Source organism: Podarcis pityusensis, assembly GCF_964106645.2.
Source record: "Podarcis pityusensis genome assembly, chromosome: 6".
Classification (NCBI taxonomy): Eukaryota; Metazoa; Chordata; class Lepidosauria; order Squamata; family Lacertidae; genus Podarcis; species Podarcis pityusensis.
The window spans coordinates 47,685,827-47,703,892 of NC_138030.1; the positions used below are offsets into that span (position 1 = coordinate 47,685,827).

At 44.8% G+C, this 18,066-nt stretch overlaps 1 protein-coding gene across 4 annotated transcripts in view; it reads left to right on the top strand.

The window, feature by feature from the left end:
* Positions 1-18,066, top strand: part of ELAPOR1 (endosome-lysosome associated apoptosis and autophagy regulator 1) — a 56,205-nt gene extending 38,139 nt beyond the window's left edge. For 3 of the 4 annotated variants that reach the window (XM_081010515.1, XM_081010516.1, XM_081010513.1), the window contains exons 5-23: positions 164-244; positions 401-506; positions 646-795; positions 3,090-3,178; positions 4,111-4,288; positions 5,161-5,289; positions 5,639-5,729; positions 6,241-6,346; positions 7,194-7,331; positions 7,561-7,818; positions 8,600-8,773; positions 9,508-9,688; positions 10,650-10,746; positions 11,644-11,745; positions 13,173-13,299; positions 13,902-14,080; positions 15,468-15,633; positions 16,260-16,340; positions 17,791-18,066. In XM_081010515.1, the coding sequence (XP_080866641.1) occupies positions 164-244; positions 401-506; positions 646-795; positions 3,090-3,178; positions 4,111-4,288; positions 5,161-5,289; positions 5,639-5,729; positions 6,241-6,346; positions 7,194-7,331; positions 7,561-7,818; positions 8,600-8,773; positions 9,508-9,688; positions 10,650-10,746; positions 11,644-11,745; positions 13,173-13,299; positions 13,902-14,080; positions 15,468-15,633; positions 16,260-16,340; positions 17,791-17,859 (2,502 nt within the window). In that variant the 3' untranslated portion in view covers positions 17,860-18,066. The remainder of the gene's footprint in view (positions 1-163; positions 245-400; positions 507-645; positions 796-3,089; positions 3,179-4,110; positions 4,289-5,160; positions 5,290-5,638; positions 5,730-6,240; positions 6,347-7,193; positions 7,332-7,560; positions 7,819-8,599; positions 8,774-9,507; positions 9,689-10,649; positions 10,747-11,643; positions 11,746-13,172; positions 13,300-13,901; positions 14,081-15,467; positions 15,634-16,259; positions 16,341-17,790) is intronic. The other variant, XM_081010514.1, reaches the window with a different exon arrangement.

Here is an 18,066-nt window from a genome sequence, read left to right on the forward strand (position 1 = left end):
TGCATACATTCTCTCTACACTACAGCATTAGAACTTGGTCCGACAAAAGAGTTTTGCCTTCCAGCAGCAAAAATGTTAATTTTACTATGATATCTTAAGCTGACTACTACAAATCAACTTATTTACCCCATGCATCCTCATCCCAGGTTCTCATTTCTTGCAGATTCAGAATGACCAGTGCCAGCCAACTGTAGAGGAGTCACGATGGATGAGAACCACAGAGAAAGGGTGGGAGACGCACACTGTAAGTGCACAGAGCTCCTTAACTGTGCTTATGGCCAGCAGGGGCTTGGAGAAGGAGACCTGTGTGTGCTTCTGGGACTCAGTACTGAAGTCCCAAACGGTACAGCCTTTCAGTATCAGCTGGGACTTGAACTGTCTGTGCTTTGAACATTTGCAGGTGGAGCTGAGTCAGGGCAACAATGTTCTGTTTTGGAGAACGACAGCCTTCTCTGTGTGGTCCAAAACTCCCAAGCCTGTGTTGGTGAGGAACATTGAGATTACAGGTTTGTGTTTGGTTGGTGCATGTCTCGGGTCTGATGCCACTATGCAAGCTGTCATTTTGCCCAGCAGCGGCTAAAAGGTTTTTTTTCCTCTCTTGCACTGCTATCCAACCTCCCCCCTTTCCTCCCCCCTGTTCCCTAGGAGTAGCCTTCACTTCTGAATGCTTTCCCTGCAAGGCAGGCACCTACACAGCCAAATTAGGTTCTTCCTTCTGCCAGCCATGCCCAGCAAACTCCTACTCCAGCAAAACAGCTACTTCCTGCCACCAGTGCGAGCCAGCAATGTACTCAGGTAAGCACCTTAGCTAATTATCAGAAAACCTATGAAGGAGGCTGATTTATGACTTTGGAGTATAGGAAGCTGCTTTTATATGGAGTCCATCTTGCTCAATATTGTCTACACTGACTGGCAGTGGCTCTCCAGGGTTTCAGGGAGGATCCCCTACCTGGGGATGCTGGGGATTGAACTTGGGACCTTCTATATGCAAGGCAGGGGCAGTACCACTGAGCTGTGGTCTATTCCCATAGCTTTACTTAGCAAAAGTATCACATATCCCCAGCTGTTTGCCCAGCTTCCAAGTTCAGTTGAATATGCTACCTAAACCTTCCTGCCAGCTTAGAACCCATTGCACCTGCTCTGACGAAGAAAAACCAATTGCTCTCCTTTCTCCTCTTCAAAAATGTAATTAATGTAGCCATGTTCTTTCCCCTGTTTCTGTAAGAGGCTAAGTCTGCAGTGTTGGGTACTGCTTTTGCTTTTGCTTGTAATGATTTGGCATCAACCCTTTGATCTCTCTCTCTCTCTCTCTCTCTCTCTCTCTCTCTCTCTCACACACACACACACACACCATTTTCTTTCTCCCAGTAACATTCACAAGCATGTGAAACTGAAGGGGAGAGGAGGGAAAACAGTAAGTGAAGATGAAACCAAAAGCCTCGGGTAGCCAGTGTAGTGCCCACCCAGATGAGCCTCAATCAGCCCAAACCAGCATAGACAGTGGGTCAAAGATGATGGGAGCTCCTGGGAGACAGCCCATTAGCTATCCTTGCCAAAAGCTATTTCTAAGCAGTTTCCATTAACACAAGCACCAAGAAGTATTGTTTTAACTTCCTCCTGCCTTATTGATAGCGAGGCATTTAAAAGTGCAGTTATTTAAATTCCCTTCATCTTTGGAGGGTGTTGTTGGCATGCTTAGAAGCATTTATTATTGCAAGCTGGAAGCATAGGGAAACCCCGCCCCCAGCTTTTGCATGCCCACTTGGGTGCCATTTTCCTTCTTCCCTGGGCATTTGATAAGTTTGAGAAAGTTGGGGGGGGGGGGGAGAACTGGCAAGCAAGATTACTAGCAATGGTGGAGAAATTAGCCCAGCCAGGATCTATATGAGCTTTGGAAAATTACTGGGGAAATCTTGAGCTTTTTCAGAGAATTCTCCAAATGAAAGTTTGGAAAGATCTGGCCCATTAAATGTAGGCACATTTTTATCCTCTCCATGGAAAGTAGGTCTAAGTCTCAAGCAGATTTTTGATCTGTAGTTCTGTGTTTTTGGAGAAATTTTACACAGCTGGATTTGGGGCATCGTTCTCATGTATTGCTCTCTGCATAATGAGGGTTACGTTTTGTTAGGGCCTTCATGCTTTGAGCATAATTTGCTCAGTTCTATGGAACTCTGCCTTGCAGAAAGACTTGGAAAGTTACTCTCAAATTACAAGCTCATAGCAATTTCATTCCTCTTTGTGGTTGCTTAGAATCACAGAATCACAGAATTGTGGAGCTTGAAGGGACCACTGGGGTCATTTAGTCCAACCCCCTGCAATGCAGCAATCTTTTGCCCAGCATGGGGCTTGAACCCATGACTTTTGAGATTAAGAGTCTCATGTTCTACTGACTTAACTGTCTCAGGCTTGCATCATATCTGGCGAGTGCAATATCAGTGTTGTCTGTTCCCCTATAAGAAGTGGCAGCAGCTGGCACATTAGACTGCAGCATTTTGATTAGTTGCTGTCGTGCAGGAAGACTTTGACTTGATCAGCTTCAAAACCTTATTCTTGAAGCATTTTACCAGGTTGCTGGAAACTATAGGAGGAGATGGTGGACCTTGGGTTTCCCCTTTCCTCCATGGGAAGAGAGTATTCAACTTAATGACAAAATGCTCCATCTTCAGGGCAAAATCCCTGCAATTTTCTCATCAATTGCTGCCACTTTTTCTTACCCTAAAAGGGCTGGGAACTGCCCGCTCCTTTAACATGATACAAAAATGTGTTCTTTGTTCCCGTCAAATTCAATTGTCTTAAGCAAATATAAGGCAAATGGCTTCTAACAATTTCTAGGAGAACAAATGTTGGAACTGAAGCCTGAAACGACCTGTACATCTGCAAACATGCACACACTGCCCTTCTCATTGCTCCGGTTAAATACACTGAATAGATTTATGGTATCCGTGATTAGTACCTGCTACACAGAGATAAAATATGGGCATGTGTGTGAGATGGGCATGGCACCTTTCTGAAGTTCCTGCTGAGTTGTTGCTAGATTGATTCTTTCATGCTCACGTGGTTTTAACCATTGTTTCCTCTTTTCAATAAAGAACCAGGTTCAGCATCATGCAAGCCACGCCCAGCTTGCACAGATAAGGATTATTTTTATACTCATACAGCCTGTGATACCAATGGAGAGGTAATTCACCTTCTGGATTTCCTTGTTTGTGATGGTGGTGTTTAAATAGTGAAAATTTCTTGTTTAGCTTTTTGACGTACACAGCTATAGAGCTTACCTTTAACGGAAAAGACTGTACTGCAAAGCATTGTACATGCTTTAATAAGCAGGGACATAAGGAGTCACTGAGCACGCAGGAATATAAAGGAGTCAGGCCCTGAAGATGGCATGGCTGGCTAAGCCTACCCACCTCTTTTAATAAGCAGAACCCACTGCTGCTGGTTTCTCCTTATTAGAAGAGGTGTGTGGCCTTGGAAAGGCCTCACCTCCTTGTCTACCTCAGGAAGAGGGAAGTGGCTACAGCGGGATGTGGCATGAACCTGCAGGCTTCCATCTCTTGGTGGTGGTGTGTAGGGACGAAGGAGAGAAACTTGTTCTTCCCATCATCATGCCGCCACCACCAAGAGAAGGAAGCCTAAATGGGACACAAAGGGGAGAAACACTTTCTCCGCTTGTGTCCTGTCTCAGAGAAGGAAGCCTGTGCAGGATTCCTTGCAGTGACAGACTTTGGGGTCTGCTGCCCTCTGGGGCAAAATGTATCACGCCGGCACTGGCACCTGGTCACTGTGAAAGCAGAATGTTGGGGTAGTTGGGTCAATTCAAGCAAGGCTCTTCTTATCACTGCTGTGTGCAAAGAGCACCCCCATGTGGACCATTTCATACTGACAGTATATTACTAAACTTGGGGAGGGAACTCAGAACACCCGGGAGTAAGAGGAGGAGGAGCTAATATGTCAGGGCTTCTTTCCTGGAATATCCTCATAATGCTTTTTGCAGATGGGCAGAGAGCCTGTGTAATTGTTGTTCATGTAAAGAGATATCTAGGCATTGCACAGCTTTTTGCGGATTTAAGTGTAGAAATGTTTGCTCCTATTTCTTTCTTATATCAACAGACTCAGTTAATGTATAAGTGGGCTGAACCAAAGATCTGCAGCGAGGAGCTCCCTGGTTCTGTAAAATTGCCTGCTTCTGGCATAAAAACTACATGCCCACCTTGCAATCCTGGTTTTTTCAAGACAAACACCAGTTCCTGCGAGCCCTGCCCATACGGATCATATTCAAATGGGTCTGGTAATGCTGTTCTGTTCTTTCCTTCTTGGCTGGCCAAATTGTCACATGAATTACTTTCTTTAAAATGTTTCAATGAATAGGGACCTGTGCAGTGTCAGTGGGGATGCATACAGGGAACCTGAAGTTATTGATTTGGAGCTGATGTTATTTATGCTTATTGCGTTCAGAGGTGGCATAAAAAGGAGCCAAGTCTTTGCGTGAGCTCTTCATTTTCCTATTCTTTGTTGCTGCTGATAATTCCACATTCTTGCCAATGGCAACAGAGTTGTGAGGTGGGATACAGCTCATGGAACTGGCTGCTTTGTCCTTACACAGAAAGCTCCTCTTTGTCACATACTTGATTAAAAACAGCAACAACAAAAATGCATGATATGGCACTCCCTTCTATCAGGAAATTCATTGGTAATTTGCAGAGGCGGCTACCAGCCTATTCTTTGCTTACCCAACCACTTTTGCAAATGGAAGAATCAATATGCAATGACTCTCCTGGTAAAGGCCTGCAAGGTAATATTATCCTGTGGTAGCAGTATAAGTCCTGGAAAACACTTTTTTTCTAGCATATTTCAAGATACCGCAAAATAGTGGCTAGACCACACCGGGCCATTTTGCCACTTTAGTATCAAGTGGGAAAGCTCTGCCCAAGGGGATTTTTCCACCTGAAAAATGTGTGCAGTATATGTTCAGTGGGCATGTACATGTGCACACCTCTGAAGCATGTTGCTGCCAAGCCTGCCTCTATATAGGTTATTCTCATTCTTTGTTTCAGAAAGGGCTGCTAGCGCCCACCAGCCACCTAGTGACGGCCTTCCACATGGGAGTTCATTCCTCCTCCCGAGTTCCAGCATTGTAATGTTGCTTCCTTCTGTTCTCAGGTTGCATCAACTGCACCGTTGGGACTGAACCAGCTCTAGGCTTTGAATACAAATGGTGGAACACGCTGCCAGCAAACATGGAGACAACGGTCCTCAGTGGAACCAGTTTTGAATATAAGGGAATGGCAGGTATCTTCATGGGCACATATTAACCCGAGGTGTTGGGGCAGTTCTTGCATGGGTGGGCACTGTCATATTGTGAGGTCTCTTGCCCCTGCAAGCAGTGGGGAAGTTCACAGCACAGTGACTCTCATTCCACTCGTACTGTCAGATGTTGCCAGATCAAAGAGAGGGGAGACACGGGGCTGCCTGCTTTCAGCAGCCGTCATGCTAAATTGTCTAGTTCTGGCCTCAGGCAACTGGACTTCCTGTGTCTCTAAGAAGTATGTAAGCGTTTATAGAGCTGTGTATTTAATGATATCCAACTGAAGTAATGCCCTTTCACTGAATGGAGATGGTGTTCTGTTTGCTATTTCAGGGTGGGAAGTAGCTGGTGACTACATCTACACAGCAGCAGGAGCCTCTGACAATGACTTCATGATACTGACACTGGTGATTCCTGGGTTCAGGTGAGTGTGTAGCTGAGCTGGCGATGGCAAGCCTATGCATCCAAAATGCAGTAGGAGCACTGAGTCCAAGCAGTGGGACCTTCTCCCCTTTAAGAGTGTGCTGCTTGCATTACTTCTTCCACAATCCTTAACTCACCATTGGTGAACAATAACAGAAAGAATGAATGAGGGATTGAGTTGGCTTTTCAGTTTAACAAATCCTTGAAACATATATGAGCTCTCAGCAGCTGCCTGATTTTTGCCATGTCCTGGAAACAGCCATGCTTTCAATGTATGCCTGTGACTAGAGCGCTGATTTTATTGGACTGGCCATCCTCAGATTCTTCAAATGTGTTCTAAACAAGAGCATAAGCTGAGGGAAACTTTCAGATTCATGGCTTGCTGAAGTAAGCCTTGCTAATTGAGGTGGACTGTTTCCAGACATTCCTACTCCCATCTCCTGTCCTTGCTGTGTTTTCACCAAGACCTTGAGCAAATAGATACCCCCTGAGTTTTGCTTGCTCTCTTGCAGTTCCCCACAATCGGTGATGGAGGACTCCGAAAGTAAAGAGATTGCAAGAATCACATTTGTCTTTGAAACGATCTGCAGTATGAGTTGTGAGCTTTATTTCATGGTGGTAAGTTGATCCAGCTTCTTCTCTCTCCAAAGCAGATAAGCTTTCTCTTGCTTGGTTTGCCTTGGGGTTTTGTGCTCCCAAGGCACAACAGGCTGTGGAAGGCACATTCCCCTCCTTCCTCTGTAGTTGATGCGTTTAGAAAAAGAGGCAAATCTCTTGGCTGTTTCCCAATTCCGGAAACTTTCACCTGAAATCAATATGTTCCTATGGGCATATTTTCAAAGGTACAATAGCCCACTTGCATCCTGTAGTTACACCTCTGTGAGGACTCTGTGTCAAAATGCCACCATGGCGGCGAGAAAAATAAATATAGGTATACCACCCGTTGGTATGTTAAAAAATCAGCATTATTGATAATGTTAATATTATTAATAAAAATAGTGTAAGAACTGGAAAACTATTCTAGGCACATTTTGTTCAGAGATACACTTTGGACAGGTAGCAAGGCCACTCATCATGCACAGTGCAAAATGAAAAAGACTTGTGAAAATGTTAAAAAAATGAGTATTATTGGGTTTTGCAAATGATGCTCTGAATTTCCTGTGCTTTCTGATCTGCAGCCCACATCAGCTTCTCTTGAGCTACAATGGGCACGAAAGAAAAGTCACTGTAGCCTCTCTTCCCCAATTTCAGTGTCATCTTTCCTCTTAACTGCTTCCTTCCCACTAATGCCCCACCTCCCCTTCTTTTCAGTTGGCTATTCCAAGGCTCTCACAATCTGCCTGGCATGATTTCCCTGCTTATACTCAAGTTACGGAAATATCTGTATCTGTAATAATAAAGAATTATTTAGGTAGAAAGCGTTGCTTGCTCTTTACTCACTAGGCCCATGCTTTATCTCTGGTAGGGTGTCAATTCCAGAACCAACACGCCTGTGGAAACCTGGATTGGCTCGAAAGGAAAGCAATCCTACACCTACATCATTGAAAAGAACGCCACCATGAGCTTCACATGGGCCTTCCAAAGAACAGCATATCATGAGCCGGTAGGGACTTTCACTTCCTGGGGAACCTTCTGTTCACAGCCAGCTCCTCAGTTATCCCTTTTATGGGGAGTTCCTTGCCAGGAATCAGAGATACTCTAGTGTCTTGCTAATCAAAGATGTCCCAGCAAGGAATAGGCACGCCATCCTTGTCTGCAGCATCCCACCTCCCCTTTATCAAACACTTCTACCTCTCCAAGGCCCTATGGACACTTTCTGTGTTTTGTTCTAGGGAAGAAAATACACCAACGATGTTGCCAAGCTGTACTCTATTAATGTGACCAACGTCATCGAAGGCGTAGCATCATACTGCCGGGTGTGCGCTCTGGAATCCTCGGGCTCGTCCTGTACTTCCTGCCCACACGGCCACTACATCGACAGAAGCTCTGGGGGCTGCTACCCGTGTGCAGCAAACACGTACCTGAAAGCTCACCAGCCCTATGGCAGCCAGGCCTGCATCCCTTGTGGTCCCGGCACAAAAAACAACCCGGTAATATTGTCCTCCTTTCTGCCTATCGGTTCTGGCCAATTTGCAATGATCTACACTGTTAGCTAAATAAAAGCACCCCATTAAGTTTATAAATCATTTAGTTGGCAGAGGGCTTTCCATTATAAGCAGCAGTAGGGCGGTATCAGTATATTAGTACTAGTATACCGCCCCTCATCCAAAATTACAGACAGAATCTGCATGCACAAGAAACTGCAGATCTGTTGGCTGGAGAAGGTTCCACTTGAAGTGGCAGGCAAGATCCCACCCAGTTAGCAAAGCCTGCCCGCTGACATGATATGCATGAGGCCAGATCCTTAAAAAAGAAGATATATAACTGAAAACTTTGTCTTAACAAACTTTTGCATTTTTCTTAATGAAAATGTGGAACCTGTAGACTGAAATGGATTCTTCCCTTACCAAATCATCCCAGAGTTTTGCTTTAAAAAAAACCCAAGCTTGTCTTTCTTCAGAAATATTAAGTTATTTCCTGCCAAAATGGAAATGGTACTAGAACAGCTAAGCGGTTCATCTCCACATACTCTGTTTTGTGTAATTATCCACATGGTTCCCTGGAGGAAATTGGCAAGTGAGATTCCTGTGAACAGAAGCTTATGGGATTCTGGAGCACTATAAACCTGGCCAGCTTGAGAATAATCAGCCACATTTGGGTTCCTTCCTCTCAGAGTAAACTTGGGTTTTACATGGTGCTGGAGACGCTGACAATTTCTGAGCTCCTCTATGAGGAAATAAATTGACTGTAAAAAAATGTTCTGCTCCCCAGATCCATTCTCTTTGTTACAGTGACTGTCACCTCTCAGTCATCGCGGACGGCAGGACTCTGGAGTATGACTTCTCAGCACTGTCTAATAGCACATCCTTTTTGGTGGGGCCCAGTTTTACCACCAAAGGGCTAAAGTATTTTCACCACTTCAACATCAGCCTCTGTGGGAATCATGTAAGTACGTGGCGAGGCTTCTGAGAAGCCCATCCTCTATGCAGGGCCCCAACATGTGAGAGTGGCTTATATGGTACAAATCACCCTGATGTGAAGAGAGTTTCTAGGCACCCATGCTCACCCCGGAGCCGCAGAACGTTTCCTTAGCACAATCCCATCCTCCTGGCTACTCTAGCTGAACCATCGCAACAAAACAGCTCAAATTCTTGAAGGTCTCTTATCTGTAACTTAAGGGAAACATTTTACTATCGTGATGCAACTGCCCTTCTCTCCTGTGAAAGGATGGGTGTTAATAGATCCCTGTGCACTGAAAGTGTGTGTGTCACAGTATCATTGATTTATCCCCACTACCAATGACAGCTGGTGACCACACACCCTACCCATGCATACAGAACTCTTCGGAATAGGCTCTTTGTGTGTACATAGAGCTTCTCCATGCAAAGCAGGGTCCGTTTATCCCAGACTCCTCACCCCTGTTATATGTGGGAGCTCTACGCACATACATTGATACACAAATAGACGCCCTTCCAACATGCATGGGTAATGGAAAATGCGGTGATCAGAGGCGCTGGTGCTAGGCTTTGAAACCCTCCTTGTGCTTTCAGTGCAATAGGGTGGGTTCATCTGAGTCCTCTTGCTATGGTTCCTTTAAAAAGAACTTCAGGTTTTATAAAGACAAGGATCCAGCCAACTCTCTCTCTCTCTCTCCCCACCCCCCTTGCAATTCTCTGAAGGGAAGGAAAATGGCAACCTGCACGGATAACGTCACAGACATGCACATCCTGGGCAAAGAGACAGAGTTCTCCAAATCAACTTCCTCCTATGTATGCCAGTCCATCATTGTCCCCTCTGATGTGATGGCTTACAAATCAGTGGTGTCTTCCCAACCCGTGAGCCTGGCAGACCGCTTTGTAGGTGAGAATTGCAGGGAGCATAAGTCTGTGCTTTGAACAGAGGACTCTGGTTGCTGTTTGATAGAGGCTTTTGGGGGAGTTGCATGTGCTGGTTCAGGTGACAGGAACATCCCTGATTATGCCTTCTAGATAAGTCATAGAATCATAGAGCTGGAAGGTACCCAAAGGGTTGTCTAGCTCAACTCCCTGCAAAGCAGGAATTACAGCTAAGGAATCCCTGGCAGATGGCCATCCAACATCTGTTTAAAAACCTCCAATGAAGGAGAGTCCATCATGTTCCAAGGGAGTCCATTCCACTGTCAAACAACTGAATGGAAAAGTAGTGAGTTCAGTGTGGCTCCTTCATCTAAAACAAAGTCAACTTTGATGAAAACCCTACACTACTCAGTGCCACTAAACATTAGTTCCCCACTCCTCAGCTGTGTTTTTTGCTTTCTGTCCAGGTCCCAGGAAAGCAAAGGAGGGAAAGTCATAGCAATTTCCCAATTTTTGCTGCTTCTTTTTTTTAAAAAAAGTATATAGCTAGAGAAATACTTTTTTTTTTTTGCACTGGGTTCTGTTCTACCTCAAATCACTGGCACCACCTCCAGGCCCATAAAATAAAGTATATTTTATTTCCAGGACTTGGCAATCTACTTTTATTTTATATATTGTCATTTTATTTTTATTTTTTTCAAGACCTGGCAATCCAATAGCTAAACCTGGGTCACTCACACACACTAACAGAGCCTAACCAAAGGCACAACAGGCCTCACTTGTTTCTCTGACCCTGATCAGCATTTGTGAGGAAAGCAATGAACAAGACAAGCCTGTTTTCTGGAAGCAGTGAAGAGAGAATTGAAATGGGATTCTCCTCTGTGAAGCTTTTTAGCACAGTCAGTTTTGGGAGAGGGGTGGTCCTGGGAACGTCCACTGTCTTCTCAGTGCACTGTCCTTCTCACTGGTTTGCTTCTAACTTGTAGGAGTAACAAGGGAGACCACTCTGGACAACATCACTTCTTTTCCTGACTATTTCCCTGCAGAGAATGTGGGCTTACCGGATGTGATATTTTTTTACAGGTAAGCTACAAGACTGCCAAACATAGATGAAGGCAGTTTTAGCAGTCTTCTGTGGAAAACTCTGGGTTATTCCTACGTCTTGGAACATTTTTAGTATTTCAGCATCACAGGGAATTTGGGGGCTTTGGCATTCTGGAACCTTCCAAAGAGGATTGAACAAATTGATGAAGGGATAAAGCTATCAATGGCTACTAGTTGTGATGGCTGTGCTCTGCCTCCACAATCAGAGATAGTAGTGCTTCTGAATACCAGTTTCTAGAAACCACAGGAGGAGAGAGGGCTCTTGTGTCAAATCATTCTCTGGAAGGTCTTGGGTTCCGCTGCTTCTTGCTTGCTCATGAGGTACACAGTGATGATTTGCACGTGAACCAGCCACAGCATTACTGCTGTTACCAGCAGGAGTGGCTTTGATTCTGCAGAACCAGTTTGGCATTCTTTCTCCCCGCCTTCTTCTCAGCTCTCCTCTAGCCTCTGGCAGGTGGGACTTGAATGCGTGGGAAGGAAGTTGGATCATTTTTTGGATGCTGCTTTTCAGTGCATTCCTATGCTTAATTTGAAGGAACTTTTCAATAAATCTTTAGTATTCCCACACCCTGGGAAAATATATCCTTGTGATTTGTCCTCCCTTTTCCTTGGGCCAGATTTCCTTTTTTAGTGCCATTTGTACTGCTGTGCAGCAGTCCTTTGCATGAAAAAGAAAAATGATACAGTACATGTGTCTTAAGCGTTTCCCACTTTTAAAAAGTTATGAAAACATGCTGGAAACAAGGGAGATACAGCGTTGTGTTGCCCCCGAGTGACAACTGTATTAGTGAGAAATGCTAGTACCGTGAAGCCTTGTAAGTGACAGGGCCGTCAGCTTTAGCAGGGATTTCATAACATGCATATATGTTGCAGGTCCAGTGATGTGACTCAGACTTGTAGTGCTGGGAGAGCTACTGCCATTAGAGTGAGATGTGATCCTCTAAAACCCCACTCTGGAGTGCTCTCTGTGCCGAGGTAAGTTCAAAGGTTAGTCAGTCTCAATAGCAGGTGCGCCCTGTTAAAACTACATTCTGCTCCAAACTCTACAGTGGGGCAAAAACTGGGAAAAACTGGTGGAGAAAAAAATTAAAATAAATGCTTTCGATGCTGTAAAAATAGTCACACTGAGAACAGCACTTACTTTTGTATTGGGTGTACTTGCTTCCAATTCCAGTTGTAATTTATATTTCAGTTTTGTCCGCTCCTATGTTTCAAGCTGGCTGCTCATCTTGTTTATGCATTTTAATAGTTGCTTTTTTAAATGAGAACTAAGGAATAATGATTTAGCAAAGACTGTAGCTCAGTGGTAGAGCATCTGCTTTGCATGCCGAAGGTCTCTACTTCATTCCCTGGCATCTCCTGATAGGGCTGAGAATGTCCCGTCTGAAATCCTGGAGAGCCTCTTCCAGACAACGTAGACAATACTGAGTAGCTGGAGGTCAGACATGGCATAGGGTAGCTTCCTGTGTTCACAACCCTTCTAAAGGCAAAACTAAAAGATGCATAAAAGCATCTCCACTGCTTAAAGCTTCCCCCCCCCCCCGCCCAATATTAGCTATAACAGCTCCAGTCTGGGTCAGGCCTATAGCACAAGATGAAGTTGTGTTAACATTGACCCTTTCCACTCTGCACCATTTCCCCAATGGCACTCCACCCCCCCCCCAATAAAAGGCTACTGTTGCTGATGCAGGGGAAATGATAGAAATGTGCATATGATTTTCCTGCTGTGGAGTTATTTTCATGGGGAAAATGATACGGGGAGGAATACTAAAACTATTTTATTGTGCTGCACTATAGTCCCAGTCTGGTTTGGGAGGTGTAGCTATTTTTTTGGCAAAAAACGTAAAGACACCAAGTTGCATTCATATGCCACCAACTTTATATGACGTTTATCACTGTGACACGCTTCTGGAACCCAGTTCAGTCTCATTTACATTTACAGACCTAACCTATCAGCATAAGCTTTGCCATATCCGTTCCTTCACATACCAACACAACTTCTTTACCTCTTTAAAATGCAGAGGTCTACTGGGTATAGTCAAAGTAGAATGGTGGTGAAGTGGTCTAACAATGGAGCCTATCTCAACCTTGCAGGGTTTAAATTCTTTCATGAATGTCACAGGTCTCCAAGGGGTCTGTGTAACTCAGATACAGGAAATGCCTAAGACCTATTGACATCTATGAAAGAAATAGCATTTACAGCAAGAACAAGTGTTCCATGCAGCAGAGTTCATGCGCTACATACATGAGGCATGGCTTTGGTTCCCTGGAGTCACTGGTGACAGACTCTTTCATGGCAGGTCTGGGACAAGGGCAGGTCTTGACACCCACAACAGCTAGGTCATGAGGTGAGCCACTGAATAGACTCCATTTCAGATGGCACTTTATAATTTTTCAAACAGCAAGTGCCCTGAAGGAACCTGTGACGGATGCACTTTCCATTTCCTGTGGGAGACTGTTGAAGCCTGCCCCCTCTGTTCTACAGATGACTACCATGCTATCATCAGCGCCTGTGTTGGAGGGATTCAGGTAGGGACTCAGAATGGCTTCTTTTGAGTTCTTATCTTCAGGGCCTGAGAGCTGCCCATTTTTGTGACTATTATATGAACATTAAAACAAGTCATCGACAGCTACAGCAGCCCAATGATCATTTAGTGAACATGCCGGTTAGGACAGGCAGAGACACCAAATTGAAATCCACTATTTTTCCCCCTGGAGTTGTCACAAAACCATACTTGTCTGATCTTAAACATGCTTACCTGAAGTCAGTTCTACTGATTTCACAACAATAAACCGCTTCAGCAGCAGGTTCAGCAATGATGTACCGATTTATTTTTGTTAAGAGGATTATGTCCCTTCAAGATCCCTCTAGAGTGGTGGTGGTGGTGGTACAACTATTATGGTTGCTTCGAATCTATAAGGTGGCATCAACACTACATTTCTATATTGGTTTCAGTTTATTTCCCTGAAAACCATTTCTATATAGCTTAGCGTAAAATCTCTCCTAAGTGCTACAGGGTAAAACAGAAATGTACAGTAAGACCATCAGCATCAAAAAGAGTACAAAAATGCAACATGAGCTGTGACTGCATGTGATTAAAAGAAGGCCATGCCTGCTTTTTCTTCCACAGAGAACCACGTATGTATGGAGGGAGCCCAAGCTGTGTTCGGGAGGCATTTTACTCCCAGATCAAAAAGTCAGCATTTGCAAAGCCATGGACTTCTGGCTCAAAGTGGGCATCTCGGCAGGGACTTGTGCTGCTATCCTGCTGACTGCAATGACTTGCTACTTCTGGAAGAAAAACCAGAAGTGAGTAGCTGCTTCTGTTCCTGCCCATTATGCTTGCTTGCTTGCTTGCTTGCTTGCTTGCTTGCTTGCTTCATAGCTGCCCAAGACCTTTTTCAAGGTTGCCCTTTAAATCAGATGGCAACCTTGAACAGCACAGCAGAAGCAAATAGGTGAGTCTGTGTTCAAAGATAGCAAGCTCTTCAGTAATATGTCAATCTTTTATACATTGTTACATGTCAGTGATGGCATTCTCGCCTTCCCCAGTTTGCCTTCTTATCATCCCATTCTCAACCCTGCCTAAAAAGCAAGAAAGACTCACCAAAAACAAACCAGTTTTTATTTTCCAGAAGCGTTAAGTGCATGCAACTTTAACACACTCACAAACAGTGCATCCATAGCCCTGTTCAGTAGCACCTTGTGAAAGGGGTGCAGCTTGTGAAATGAGACATCTTCATACAGGCAGTGATATATAGGGGAAGAAACCCCCCCCCCCAAAAAAAACCCTCTTTATTGGTGGGCAATATGAGACATAGGGCATCAGGTTAGCATTGTGTAGTTACAGGGTTGCTGACTTGCTAGGACTGCCTATGACTTTTCACAAGCCGCAGCCCTTTATGAGTCACCCCTTGACCATATTGCTACAAAATTTGCAGATGGATCCTGTGAATTAGTTTCCCAGCGTATGCACTAGAAAAAGCTGGTGGCATTACCAGCAAATATTGAGCGGAGTTTGCTGAGCAGTGATCCAATTCCAGCTGTAGTTGTGATGAAACCTCTTCAATGAAGAGTGTTTCTTACCCATCAGTTTCTCAACAACTATAGGGGATCAGGTCTACTGTTGCTTGAATGTACCTGCTGCCAGTGGATTTATGCTATGATAAGTGTCCCCTTTGGATGCTTACATATGAAAGTATCTGCCGGCAGAGAGGATACCAGTCCCACCACCACTTGAATTAGAAGCCTTTGCTGCTTGCTTATCTGCACCCAGGAAAGAGGTCTCCACTTCCAAGCAGCAGATGGGGCTCTGAAATGCTCGCTGGCAAAGATCAGCAGCTGAATATTCTGAGAAGGGAGGCAGAATTGTTTCCTCTTTGGAGAAACTGAAATTCAAGCTCCTTTTGAATTTTCTCCAGGAGGGAAAATATCCCACCTTTGCAGTGCATGCATAGGATTAAGCTAATAAATACACATTGTGAATGTGTATGACTGTGTGTGCTTGTTTGGATGTACAAAACATTTCTTTTTCTACCTGTAACAGTCACCTTTCACGTGGCCTGAAGCAGGGCTTATCATCTCCAGATTTTAAAGTGATCCCCCCCCCCCCCGCAAGTGTCCCATTTTGGGGACCCAAACTATATTCATCCATCATCCACCTGGCTTTCTCTATGTCTGTCTTATATCTTCGTAGGTTGGAGTATAAATATTCCAAGCTGGTGATGAATTCCAGTGCCAAGGACAGTGAGCTGCCAGCTGCTGACAGTTGTGCCATTATGGAGGGGGAAGACGCAGAGGATGACCTGATATTCACAAGCAAGAATTCACTCTTTGGCAAAATAAGGGCTTTCACCACAAAGGTAAGGTGCTTAGTGCGACCCAGCCTGCATGTGTAATGCACCAGAATGAAGCAACAGAGGCCTTGGGCTTGGCTCCAGTGTTTATCTAACCTGACAGATGTCTAACATGTCATGTTGAACTTGTGAGGCCACATCTGAATAGACAGCTTCCCAATTCACTTAATATGTACAGTATCCCTGAGGTGTGTGTGTGCCTTTCTCTAGTAGTCGCTATCCTTTTATTTTTGAAGTAATGATTTCTAGCATGGGCTGCTGACTGTGCAAGACCCAGGCTGTAGTAGGGGTTTGGGGGGAGGGGAGGGAGAAGAGTGATTAAAGCTTCATTCTCCTCCTCTATCCTGTTAAAAATCTTGACAGAGTAGCAAAAGGAAAAGGACATTTTCTCTCCAAACAAATACATCAAACACAGCTAACCTTCCAGGATGCTACAGGCTAGGGACCAATCAAAAGTCATTACTACAGTAAAGTCCTCATCCTAGATCTGTGAGCTTTCTCCAGCCTCAGAGTCTATATTCACGTGCTGCTGTGTTTCCTATTCTACTGACTGATGTTCTGGTTAATGGTGCGCTGCTTTCATTTTTCATTTTATCCCTCCCCCCCTAATGTGGCTATTTGTTTTCCTGTAGGCTTCTCTTAGGTACAGTCAGGCATGGCAGGAGTCTGTGTGTAGGGCTGTTCTCAATAAACTAAGAGGAGGAGTCTTCCAGGTAGATAGAGACCAAATGTAGATGGTATTGTCTTGTGTCCCCTGTGTCTAAAAACAAGCCAGCTGACTGAGGGCGTATAGTAACCAAATGGCATTGGATGGGATGACAATATGGCCTTGTGATATCTGACTGGGACCCAGCGCGGTATGGTATTCTTGGGAAATCCAAGCCACGCTGCCAGCTTTCTACAGCTGCAGCCTCTCCTTTCCCGAAGGGGGACGGTGCCACAACCTTTATTTTGGAGGAGGAAGGCAAGGAGGCCCAATGTGTGCTGGAGACACACCAATGGGTGTTAATTCAGGCTGCAAGTATAGGATGCTAAACTTACCCAGAAAGGTCCTTGAGCCCTGGCTTGTCTCTGGAACAAGTAGCTGCTACTCGTTGTGCTGTCCAGAATCATGTATGACTGGCTCTGTCTCATATTTTGCTCAGTTTCATCTTTTGAGAGCCAGAGTCAGGGCTGCTCTGACTTGATGGAGCTGGGGAGAACCAAGGCAGAGCCATGGAAATCTGGGCCTGTGGGATTCAAATGCCATGTCTGGAATAAATTATGGGAACTGAACACTGTACACAGAATGTGGGTGGGTTTTCTCCACTCCCCTGCAAATTACAAGCAAACTGGGCCTTTCTGCTTGTGACCCAAAAGTTATTCCCGCCCCCACCCAGTAAATACATTCTGTTAAAATGTTGGCAAATTCTCATGTGTATGGGCTTGCTTTGCTTGAATTAGGGTCTTTAATCAAGAGGTTATGAATATTTAGCTGTTAGCATATATTTCTATTTGCAACATAATAGTTCCTTATCCTCACAACCAGCGTGATGCAACTGCTGCGATCACTGTTATCCCCATTTTGCAGATGGAGGCTGAAATAATTATTTTGCACAAAGCTGCTGGTGAGGTTATTGCAGAAGTGGAGTTTGAACCATGTCCCGCACCCTATCCACAGGGTGGATCCTTCTGAATTCAGTCCTCTCTGGGTGCTGGTTGCTGAGTGGCTCCCACAAGGCTCAGTGACAACCCTCACCTCTCCACCAACTGTCTCTTCTGAATGCACTGCTATCCAGCACAGGTTGCTTCCATGCTAAGGTCCTTAAGTACTCCAGAGACGTTGCTTTTTGCAGTCGGCTGGAAGTAGAACTAAACTGTGGTTCCATATAGCACTTACGTAGCACTGTGTTTCCCGTAACACTCCTACAATAGTCATTCTGACAGGTTCAGAAGACCACGCATGGAGGCAGCTGGTTATCATAGTTTTGTGGGAGATGCCCTTGCACCCTACTGTCCTTTCATGAGCATAGGGTGCAGGATTGCACTCTCTGTTCTTTCCGTGTTACTAAATGCTGGGGTATGACATAATCTGGCTTACTTCAAATGAAAGGTGGGGGCTCTGAGAGATGCAAATGACATTTTCTATAGTCCCACTCACACTTCGTTTTATGTTGTCTTTAGAGAACATCTGATGGCTTTGACTCGGTCCCACTGAAGACCTCCTCTGGCACCACTGACATGGATCTTTAGGAATGGATTGCCCACCTCCCATGCCTTTCCTGCAGGATGCTTTGGGAGTTCTCCTTGGTTAATCCCTGCACTTTGATGAACTTGCCATGTGGCCTTATTGGATACACTTTTAACTTCAGCTTCTTACTGTACTTTTTTAAAACCGAAAATTTTAACATTCCCTCCCGAAAGAAAACCATGCCAAATACAACTGTGCTTTTAAAATTA